This window comes from Salarias fasciatus, chromosome 5, assembly GCF_902148845.1.
Source record: "Salarias fasciatus chromosome 5, fSalaFa1.1, whole genome shotgun sequence".
In the NCBI taxonomy this organism is placed as follows: Eukaryota; Metazoa; Chordata; class Actinopteri; order Blenniiformes; family Blenniidae; genus Salarias; species Salarias fasciatus.
The window spans coordinates 14693626-14705543 of NC_043749.1; the positions used below are offsets into that span (position 1 = coordinate 14693626).

The 11918-nt window shown below is 44.4% G+C and overlaps 1 protein-coding gene across 3 annotated transcripts in view; it reads left to right on the forward strand.

Annotated features, from left to right (window-relative positions):
• Nucleotides 1-8094, forward strand: part of LOC115388992 (flocculation protein FLO11-like) — a 34571-nt gene extending 26477 nt beyond the window's left edge. Inside the window, exons 1-12 of one of the 3 annotated variants that reach the window (XM_030092340.1) lie at nt 2219-2265; nt 2403-2429; nt 2539-2832; nt 2945-3226; nt 3965-4258; nt 5711-5764; nt 6180-6272; nt 6439-6457; nt 6766-6785; nt 6897-6931; nt 7225-7291; nt 7760-8094. In XM_030092340.1, coding sequence (XP_029948200.1) covers nt 2232-2265; nt 2403-2429; nt 2539-2832; nt 2945-3226; nt 3965-4258; nt 5711-5764; nt 6180-6272; nt 6439-6457; nt 6766-6785; nt 6897-6931; nt 7225-7291; nt 7760-7857 — 1317 coding nt within the window. In that variant the 5' untranslated portion in view covers nt 2219-2231 and the 3' untranslated portion in view covers nt 7858-8094. Of the gene's footprint in view, nt 1-2218; nt 2266-2402; nt 2430-2538; nt 2833-2944; nt 3227-3964; nt 4259-5710; nt 5765-6179; nt 6273-6438; nt 6458-6765; nt 6786-6896; nt 6932-7224; nt 7292-7759 lie in introns of those variants that run through there. The other 2 variants (XM_030092334.1, XM_030092333.1) reach the window with 2 other exon arrangements.
• The last annotated feature ends 3824 nt before the right edge of the window (nt 8095-11918 follow it).

Genomic DNA, 11918 nt, shown 5'->3' on the forward strand with positions numbered 1-11918 from the left:
CAGAGTGCCAGGGCCCCCTCTACTGTCAAGGCCTACAGGTCTCGGTGGAAGCTCTTCACATCATGGTGCTCGGAGAGGGGCTTGGACCCGGTCTCCTGCACCGTTGGTGGAGTTTTGGAGTTCCTCCAGGCCCTGCTGGACAGCAGTTGCGCTGCATCCACCCTGGCGGTGTTTGCATCGGCCATCACAGCGGGCCACGGTGGTTTCGGCCGCTTTTCTGCACGCAGCCACCCGCTTGTGAAGCGGTTTCTGCACGGGACGTGTCGGTTGCGACCGCCCCCCAGGCATGTGGTCTCTCCATGGGACCTCCATGTGGTGTTGGAGGGCCTTAAGGGACCTCCTTTCGAGCCTTTGGAGCAGGCGGAGGACCGCTTTCTCTCCTTTAAGGCCGCCATCTTGTTGGCGCTAGCATCCGCCAAGAGAGTTGGGGATCTCTGCGCATTGTCAGTCCACCCATCCTGCCTGGTGTTCAGCCAGGATGGGGGACTCGTGCACCTCTGGCCTAACCCGGCCTTTCATCCCAAGGTGATCACTTCGGACTTCCGGTCGCGAGTGATCCGGGTCAGGACGTTTGACTCCATGCCTGGTTCGTCTGGGGACGACCCACGCCTGCGGTCACTGTGCCCGGTCAGGGCTCTGCGTCTTTATGTCCAGCGCACAGCTGGCTTTCGCACCACGGACCAGCTGTTTGTGAGGTTTGGAGCCCGGGGGCGTGGTTCCCCGCTGACCTCTCAGCATCTCGCCCACTGGGTGGGGGGCGCTATTGCAGCTGCCTACGAGGCACAGAATCTCTCGCCACCAGCAGTGATTCGTGCTCATTCCACACGACGTGTGGCTGCCTCTGCGGCCCTGTGCAGAGGGGTCACGGTGAGTGACATCTGCCAGGCTGCCTCCTGGGCCTCTGCGTCCACCTTCGTGCGTTCGTATCTGTTGGATATGTGCACTGACTCTGTGGCCATGTCGGTTTTCGGCGAGAACAGGAGTTCAGTCGTCTAACCGTTTCGGTCCTTCTGGCCTGGCTGCCGCGTCCCGGGTGGGCTCGCGGACCAGGGGTTCCCCATCTGCCGCTCGGCTCTGCCGCGGTCTGCGGATGTTGTTTACGGTGTTGCAGGGGCAGGAGTTCTGCCGCTTGCTGTTTTTGGGTTCGCTGCCGCTCCCCATGCGTGGAACGCGGGCCAGGGGTCCCCCCCTTCACCGCCTGCCGCTGTGGTTTCCCGGCCGGCGTGTGTGTGTGTCGCTGTGGCGATGCTTTGTACGTCGTGGGCCGCGCTACATCGCTAGGTGCCCGCCTCGTCCTTCGGGAGTTCTACGGCCGTTCTGGACGTACGGTTTGTTTACTTCCGTCTTACGCACCAATCCCGTCAGCAGGCCAGCTGGGAGTACATTCATCGACCTACGGCCTTCGCCTTGGTGAGTACCACTAGCGAAGCCCGTAGGCGGGCTAAGCACTTACGAAGTAGAATTAGTAGTTACTGGATGTAACTCCAGTTCTACGAGTAAGTGCGTGCCCGCCTACCTGCTGGCCCAGCTGTCTGCTTCCCTTGTTTTTGCTACGTCAGAAGAAGGGTTTGCTTAGCGCCATCCGAGGTTATGTACCCTCGGTGTGGGGCGTGGCGCTGCGCCATCGCGTGCGGGGGATTGGTGCGTCGAGCTTTGTATAGTCTCAGTGGATTGGACAGAGATTGGAGGTGTGCCACTAGCGAAGCCCGTAGGCGGGCACGCACTTACTCGTAGAACTGGAGTTACATCCAGTAACTACTAATTCTCCTCTTCGAATCCAGAGCCATCTCGAGGCTTTCTCAGCTGCTTCGGTGATGTTCTTGATGGCTCTGCTCCTTGCTGTTCCTGTGATGCTCAGGGCGCTTAGGGTTTTATGAAGCGATTGCCCCACAAATCCTCTACTGCCCACTTCGACTTGGAGAGGAAAGAGACCAAGACACTAACACTTGAATACCAAATACTGAAACAAATAAATGGCCGTGTAAGTACATGAGACTTTCAAGAATATAAGAACAGTGAGAAAATAATCAGTCAGTCCTTTAAACAGATACCATTATAGAAGAAGAGCCTATATTTGTTGTGTCAGTCTAAAAGCAATACCTTTCTGTTTCGGTGGTTATGGTAGGTCACTTCTGGTTCTTTCTTTTTTTTTTTTGAGAGCATGATATGTGCAGAGAAACTTCAGCCGAAGACTGCAGTCCCACCACAGACTTATTGCGTTAAGCTTCATTATGACTGTTCAGCTGCTGCTGTTTGTCTTTATATGTGAGTAAAAACTCTCATAAAATTTTTAAATTTCATTAGAAATCATTTTTAAAAAAATGCAATGAGTGTTAATCTTTCTGCTTTTACATCAAACTGTTCAAACCACGCAGGGATGATGTTCCTTTTTCTTTTGTCAGGTGCTTTTGGCAAGGACAATGCACACGGTCAGTTTTACTGTGTCTTGTATTATCCTGTATCAACAATCTGACTGCTTGTAGCTGAATGCTATTTGACACGAGTGTTATTTTGCAAATTATCCTTCTGAATTTTCAGCCCTCCTTCAACCCAGAGTCTCAGTGAATTCATCGCTGATCACAGAGACAGACTCGGTCACAGTGAGCTGTCACACTTCATCGGATATTCCTGTGTCTCATTGTGATTTCTACCACTCGACCTTGAATATATGTCAAGGCTTGTGTGTTCAGACGCTGACAGGAGCAGAGCTGCTCCGGAGGGTAAAGAAGATCTCACCTGCTGAGGTGGAACTGAAATGTTCTTATTCTGTAAAGCTTGGTGCAATTCATTCTATATCTCCAGACAGCGATTCATCAACCATCATGATAAACAGTAAATAACTACACTACTATAGTGCGAAATAGCAGATATATTATACAGTATATACCCTGCACATAGTGTACACTGAGTTATTTAAAGAGAAAGTTTTTCTTCAACTTTTCAGACCTTCTCCAACCAAAGCTGATGGTGGAACCACTGGAGATCACAGAGACAGATCCAGTCACAATCAGCTGTCAGCTTCCACCATCTGTTAATCTGTCAACATGTTATTTTGAATTTTCAAGACAAAAACCTGCCAAAAGTCCGTCTTGTTTGAAGACACTGACAGGAAAAGAACTGCTCTCAATGGCGGGGCAAAGCTCACCATCTGAAGTTGAAGTGAGATGTTTTTACCTGGATGCAAATCAATCTCCCATGAGCAACATTTCCACTGTCATCATACGCAGTAAGTATTCTCTTGTAGTATGAAAAAAATATCAAGAAAATTATCCTGTTTTTTGACCGATTATTTCTTTGCTTTGACTGTTCTTCTGCTAAAATCACAGTCTGTTTAACGGTATTTCACTTTGAATTGGACCAAGAAACATGCATTTGTGGGATGAGCGGCGGTGCTGTTTGAACACGGTGTAGATGACTGGGTCACAGTAGACAGAACGTTGAATCAAGACTGAGGCCTGGGGAAATGTGATTACTTGTTTTGATGACACATTGAACCAACTCACTAACAGTCTGTCAGGCTCCCAGCAGAGACGCCTGCAGGCTGTTCATCCCATTGATAGAAGCCTATTAATAGGTTGGAGGTTGTTGTTTGGTAGATCTGTGGTTTAATTGATTTTTAAAACAAATATCAAAGCTACCGATCAAAAACAACTTACAGATTTTTTGTATTTCCCATATAATTTATGCCACATATACTGGTGGGATGAACGGCAAAGTTGCACAGAGCTATGAAGAAGTTCTGACCCTTCCTGATTTGTTATGTTTTAATCATTTTTAAAATAATAATCAAATGTTTAATACCATCAGCTGCATTTTCAAATTCAGTGAAGATAACCAGAAAGTATTTAAAAAAAAGGAGTTTTTCAATGATGGTTTATAAATTGTAAAACAAGTTATCCAGAACTACCTGGCCTCATGTGACAGAGAAATACAGTAAATATTTCATCATGTGCTTCATTTCCAGTTCCTCGTCCTGAACTGACAGGATATCCTGCAGTGATCACAGAGATGGACTCAGTCATGTTAAAGTGCACGACTCCGTCATCTTTTCCCGTGACTGGGTGTTATTTGAAGTTCATGAGAACAAAAGTTTCACAGTCCATCTCCTGTGAACGGAGTCTAACAGGAGCTGAGCTTCTGTTTTTTGCAAAACAGACTTCACCTGCTCAGGTTGACCTAACATGTTATTACACTGTGAAGCACAGAGGAACAGACCAAATTTCTCCAGACAGCCACATCCTCTCCATCAGGATAGGAAGTAAGGAAAAACTACTGTTTGTTTTCTCTTGACGATGATGAAGTATGTGTTTCAAAGGTGTGAAATAGAAAAAGTCTCAACTTGTTTAATTCCCTGTTAACTGTGTTACAGATTTTTATTCAGTTATAATTTATGATTGATGATTCATTGATATGATTTACGATTTTAAATGTAGGCTCCAGGACATTTTACAGTTTCTGTTTCCACAAATGACTTTTACAGAATAGAAATGTCAGATATCCGTTTCTATTTGGTCAGACATGCACTTTAAAGATCTCCATAATGTGACGCTGACTGGATTAATTGTTTTTCAACAAGTCAAACTTTTCAGGTCGGACTTCTACATGGACTAAAGCTGTTAGTTCACCTTCGACCTCTGTAACATCATGCTAACCAATGTCAGAAACCTCGGGCCCTCCTCTTGCATTGAGAGGAGTGTGTTCCTTCCACCTCCAGACGCTTTCCTAATTCGAGGTCAGAGGATGTCATCTCTGGATGAACACAGGTTGATAAAGACTCCTCTTGAGGCCAACTCCTTCCATGTCACTGATCCTTCTTCTGCAAACTTAACAGTTGCAGATCTTTTAGCTCATGGACAATCCTTGACAAGCACATAAGTCTAACAACAACTCCCCACATCGATTCAGGCTGAGCAGACCGTTCCTCCCAGTCACCTCCGTCCAGGTTACCTGGTTGTTACAGCATGAGAGTTAAAGTCACCAGTAAGACTATGGAATCGGATGATGGTGTCTTTTCCAGGACCTCTCCCACTCCTCCTAGAGACTGACAACTCTGAGTTATTGTTGGTGCAGAAGCACAAACACAAAATAGTTTTCCTCCCGACCAGGTTTGGTTTTGGGCTTGTTTTTTGAGCCTTCAGTCCAGACCTGTCCACCTTGGATGGTCCTACCAGGAGTGTGTGTCCTGGACAGCATGGCTCTGAAGAACTCTAGAAGACACAAGAATTCCCCCATGAGGAGCCCACAGTCCAGAAAGAGGGAGTGTAATTTTTATGGACATAATGCTGCTCATGGATTAGTGACCCGTCCATCCTGAACCCTGTTTTCACTCAGAGACAGCTGATTCCAGAGTCCTACAATCCTGTTAGGTAAAGCAAAAATAAAAGATGAATGGATAGATAGCCCACTGCTGATGAAGTGGTAAAGTCAGTCTGAGACAAAGAGCATTTTATAATGTAGGGTTTTACAAAAAAAAGGAAGCAGCATTGCTTTTGCTTTAGTCTAATTTAGGAAGCAGTGTACTTCAACACAGGATTTCTATACAGTTTCTGCCTGTGTGAATATTTTATATCTTAGTTTTTCGGATTTTTTTTTTTTTTTTTTTTTTTTTACAAATAAAAACATTTGTTAGGGACACATAAGTTTCAGAGAGATTTTTTGCCTGTAAATCAGAGAAAGGATAAACACTGGCTTCTTGCTTCTATAATTGCAGGTATGCATGAGTGGACCACGACCCCGATGACTGTACCTTTCAGTGTGACCACAGGTGGGACATGACAAATGAATATATTTCCAACAAAATATGAATTAAATCCACTGGTCTGACTGTTTCTACATTGAGTGACACAGTCAGCTCACAGTCTGATCCTAGAACACTGATGAAACAAACAGGTGACTGTTACTGAGTTTTCCAGTGACTGAATGTCTGAGGACATCTTAAAATCTGTGATTATTTACTGTATTATTACTGTAATTACACCTTTACCCCCTTATGAAACTGTTTCTGAATTCCATGCTGCTGCAGCTGCCATGAAAAAACTAATTTGTCCTTCGTTCCACCATCAGGCTGTCCTACTCAGTGGGATTTCTTCACAAATACATTATTGTGAAAGATTAGATTTGAGTCTTGGCTTGTTGTTCCACACAGTCTTGGAAATGCTGACAATCATTTCTTAAAGCAGAGTGGTGGAAATGGATGGTGCTTCGAGTAAGCTGTGGACTGACTCTGGGCATTTTCTTACTGGGAATGACACTTTTCTGCAGCAATAGAAATGGTGAGAATGTCACTGATATAAGGATTCAGTAAGACTGCTTAAAACTGATCTCAACTGAACACTCGTTGAATTACTACTAACATGATTTCACATGTTTGACATGACAATCATTATTTGATAATTGAAATCATCTTTAATCATAATCCATTCATGTTTGATTTTTCAGATAAATATTTTCACCAGAGGTAAGACTTAATAAAAAGTTCATGCAGATTGACTTTTCCCCCTTTCCCAGTCTGAAACTGAGATTTACCTTATTTGACCTCAACTAAGTTTTCCTGTTGTCTGAATGAAGCAACTCAGTACAGCGTTCATCGCTCTGAGCTCAATCAGCAGAGCAACACCCGACTTAAAGACACTAAAAGCTGCAGAAACAGCAGAAAAAATGGTTCCTCTTTAAGACTGCATGTCTTTAATGAACGACCAACAAAACAGACATGTTGTTTCTCTTCTCTCTTCTATTCATCATTTCAATATTGCTTTTTTTGTTTAGATCTCAGCCCAACCACACTGGTAATGTATACAATACATTTTAAAATCAGACCTGTTACAATAATATCTACACAAAGTATAACATTCAACAACATCAGCGACTCGGAAATTATTGCTTTTGCTGCTTCACAGGTGACTCTGTGGAGATGAGGAATATTGGAAGACTGGTAATTTGTGTGTGTGTGTGTGTGTGTGTGTGTGTGTGTGTGTGTGTGTGTGTGTGTGTGTGTGTGTGTGTGTGTGTGTGTGTGTGTGCGCGCGTCACGTCCTGGGAATTAGAATAATGAGACTCATGATTCTTTGTTGTATTTTCGACTATAAAACCAACCATCAAGTTAATCACTGATTGGTATAAAAAGCTCATTCAGGTGGACAGAAGTTCATAAATCTTAGTTATAATCTGTGACTCAGAGTTTTGCTCTTCTTTATCTGGTCTTTATGTCCCCGTATGTCAAACCAGCTGCCTGCAGGTAACGATGAGACCTTCACTGAAGTGATCTTTGAACCTGTTGCTGACTCTCCTGCAGGTGAGCTTTTTCATGATGTGGCCTTTTAAAAGGAGGATGCATATTGTTTTGTGAAAACTGATGTTAAATTCATTATTTCTATGAAGAAAAACACAATTGACCCAAAAAAAATCAGTTAAACTGTAGCGACATGCCAGTGTTTCACTTGAATTCAGCCAATCATATATTTGTGTATTTTTTTGTCACAGTAGAGAATGTACTGAAAATGACTTTTGTTCAGATGTTTGTGTAGACTTAATCGTGAGTAGAGTATCTTTTATTGACCACAAGTTTTTTCATCTATCCTTTGTCGCTTTTTACCAAAAAGAAAAATAAATGCTTTCCTGTTGTCTCTGTGTTCAATTCTTTCATCCAAACACTGAAAATCCTGAAAAAAAATGTAAACTATGCAAGTCTCATGAGTGCATACTTACATCTGTGCTCCTGTTTGAAAACCCGTTCTTCTTCTTCTTCTTTCCAAATTTGAAGAGGACCATCAGTATGCCACGATCCCTGATGAGCCAGCTGCACTGTTCTGGAAAAAACCCAGTTTGTGGCACCAATCAGACACACTGAATGAAGGGTGAAAAATACACTGGTGATACTCTGTACTGTTAAAAGAAGCTTTTGCTTGCTGATGTGTCCTGCTGGGATGGCAGTGCCTGCACGGCCTGGTACGGGTCATAATGGTACAGGTCATTATGACCCCTGCCCAGGCCGCTTATTAAGGATTTGTTTTGCTTAATGCTGCTCTTCAGAAGATTCTTAGTAACTGATGTAATAGTGACCACACCTCAGAGAAAGTATAAGACAGTGATGGATGAGAACCGCTTCGGCTTTTTCACTTACAGACTCTGAACTGTGTGAATCTGCTCCCTGATTGCGCATCTTGTAATAAAAGACATCCTTTCTGCTGGACTTCGGCTCCGACTGATTTCATCCTCTCCCAGACAGAGAAAAACCCTTCATGAAACACAGAGATTTTTAATTCTGTTTCAGGGAAAACATTAAAGCTTTTTAATAATCATGAACTAAAATTATGCCCATGAAGCGAGCAGTTAAGAGTGACTCATAGAAACTATTGCATGCTGAGTTTTATGTGGGTTCTTTATTATTTTTACTTTTTATATTTTGTCAGACAATAATGGATTCATTGAATATTCTCATGCTGAAATTTAAAAGTTCTTTCATTTCTAATTAGTCGTCTCCTGGAAATATTAATTTAATCAGGCTGTGAAAAGGATTCAATTATTTCAAATATAAATGTGCATTTCAATGTATTGATGTTTAGTGTATTAGATGTTGTGTGTTTTTCGGGAGGCAGGACTGTTTATGGTTCGAACATTTGTTCTACCTAAAGAAGAAACACCTGTAACCTGTGGATCACATGTCAACTTTGAAAAGTGTCAATAAATTCTACAATTTTGTTTAGCAGACGCTTTTGTCCAAAGCGATGTACAACACAAGCAAGAATACAGACATAAGAAAGAAACCATTAGTAAATGCTTCAATTGCTTCAAGTGCGATTAGTCAAGGGAGTTGCCATCAAGTTGCAGAAGAGGAGCCACTACCCCTCCTGTCTTTTTTTTTTGTTTTTTGTGTCAACTTAGTCAGTGGTATATAAGTGCTGGGTTTTAGACCACCTGACCTATTCAATAGGCAAAATTCAATAGGCAGAAATAAAATAGTCTCAGAATTCATTAATGTGTGCGACTCTCAGTGGATAAGTTTAACATGTTCATTATTGCCTTGCATATCCTGTGCAGGATTGCAAAGTTACAAAATAATTTTCTATATTTTATGATTTGGATGAGAACCCTCCTCAAAGTTTGCCCGCTTGTTCCCCCATATGGGCCGAGCACCCTACTGAAGTGTGTGTGATTGTGACTAACATTGTAAAGCATATTGTGGTTGTGAACCAGTTACCATAATTTGACAGCCAGCCTTGATGGCCAGGATGCTCTTCAGGTTAATCATCTCCTGGTGTGGAGTTTGGATGAATGATTCTTAATTTTGATTATCAGTCACATAATGTGGCCACAAGAGTAAAATGAAAAAGCATTTTGGCCAATGCATTTTCATTTTTAAATTTGACATTTTGAATTGAATTTTGATATGTTTTTGCTTGGGCATGTTTTAAAAGTCAAACCTTAAATGTTGTTTTGTTTTTTTTACTCATTTTAATTACCGTAAGTCACAGAATAAGCAGTCTCGAAGATAAAAATTGACCTGCAGTTTGTCCAAGTTGTCCAATGCATTTTCATTTTTAAATTTTACATTTTGAATTAAATTTTAATGTTTTTGCTTGGACATGTTTTAAGAATTAAACCTTAAATTAAGTCACAGAATAAGCAGTCTCGAAGATAAAAATAGACTATAGTTTGAATTATTGATTATAAATTTTAATTATGAGTCTCATAATGCAGCCATAATTGTAAAAAAGAATTTTGACTAATGTGTTTTGATTTGATTTTTGGTCCATGTTTGCTTCCATATGGCTGTGCTCACTCAGTTTGTGAAGCAAGGGCTTGGTGGCATGTTTCAACTCTGCCCATACTGAGAGACTGTTCTTGGGTTAGTTGCCAGAGAGTCAATCCGACAACAGATATATTGCCTCAGAGTGTCCAGCATAGACTGCAGCTTGGGCCCGTCGTCCGTGCTAGCCCGGGAACAGATCTAACTTATTGCCGGCAATGCGGACCAGACTCCCACTGTGGTCATACAGAGTCTCAACGGCCTCAGGTCTCAAGGGGCCCTGGACTCCGTATTCCTGAAGCACCCCCCACGAGACACTATGAGGGATGTGGTTCAACACCTTCTCAGTGTCCACAAAATACATGTGAACTGGTGGGGCAAACTCCCACAAACCCTCGAGCATTATATTGAGGGTATAGAACTGGTCCAGTGTCCCCCGCCTAAGTTGAAAAATGCATTGTTCCTCCTGGATCTCAGGCTTGATTAACGGTCAAATCCTCCTCTCCAGTACTCTGGAATAGACTCTCCCAGGGAGGCTGAGGAGTGTGATCCCACTATAGTTGGAGCACATCCTACAGTCCCCACCACCCCAGTCTGCCAATCCAATGGAACCGTCCCCGACCGCCATGGAATGTTGCAGACAAGTGTCAACCAAGACAGTCCCTGCGCATCCAGAGACTTAAGGTACTTTGGGCGAATCTCATCCACCTCCGGTGCCTTGCCACCGAGGAGCTTACCAACCACCTTGGTGACTTCAGCTTGGGTGATGGACGAGTCCACCTCTGAGACCTCATTCTCTGCTTCCTCCACAGAAGAGGTGGCGATGGGATTGAGGAGGTCCTCGAAGTATTCCTTCCAACATCCTATAATATTCCCAGTTGAGGTCAGCAGCTCCCCACCTCCACTGTAAACAGTGTTGGCAGAGACCTGCTTCCCCTCCTGAGGCGCCGGACGGTTTACCAGAATTTCTTCAAGGCCAATCGGTAGTCCTCCTCAATGGTCTCCCCGAACTTCTCCCAGACCCGAGTTTTTGCCTCAACAACCACTCGGGCTGCCGTTCGCTTGGCCTGTCGGTACCTCTTAGCTGCTTCTAGAGTCCCACAAACCAACAAGACTCGATAGGACTTCTTCTTTAGCTTGATGGCAGCCCTTACTTCTGATATCCACCACTGGGTTTAGGGGTTGCCGCCATGACAGACATCAGAGACCTTACATCCACAGGTCTGAGCAGCTGCTTCGACAATGGTGGTGGAGAACGTGGTCCACTCGGACTCAATGTCCTCAGCCTCCCTTGGGAACTGGCAGAAGCTCTCCCGGAGGTAGGAGTTCAAAACCGTGCTCACAGTGGGCACAACACGTTTCGGCCTACCAAGTCTGTTCGGTTTCCTCCTCTGCCAGCGGATCCAACTGACCACCAGGTGGTGATCAGTCGACAGCTCTGCTCCTCTCTTCACCCAGGTATCCAAGACCGGACCTCTGTGCTCGAAAATGTTTGTTATGGACAAACTGTGGCTGGCACAGAAGTCCAATAAGAGAACGCCACTCAGGTTCAGATCAGGGAAGCCGAGCATACCAATCACCCGCCTCCAGATCTCACTGTTGCTGCCCATGTTGGCATTGAAGTCCCCCAGTAGAACAATGGAGTCCCCAGTCCCCCCCAAATGAGGTGACAGTTCATGTCCCTAGCTCTAGTCTCTGCATCCAGGGATCGGGTCACCGGGCACCCTGCCATCGGCAGCCACCCAATCCACATTGCACCCGGCCCTACAGTTTCCTCAGGAGCTGGTGGGTCCACCAAAGGGTGGGCCAATGTCATCCCTTCGTGCTGAGCCTGGCTGGGCCCCGTGGGCAAAGGCCCGGTTCTTGCATGCGAGCCCCAACCGCAGGTCTGACTCGAGGGTGGGGCCCTGCCTGCGCCATACTGGGTGATTTCATGGTCCTTCATTAAACCTTTCTCATGGGGGCTGTTGACTTTCTTAGTCTGGCCCATCTCCCAGGACCTGTTTGCCATGGGAGACCCTACCAGGGGTGTAAAACCCATGCCAACATAGCTCCTGTGATCACGCAGGCATTTAAACTTGCCCACCACTTTAAGGTGGCAGGTCAGAGGGGAAGTCAATCCCGTCTTTATAGAACTTTAAGTTGATGTTCAATTATTTAAATTAAAACAGCC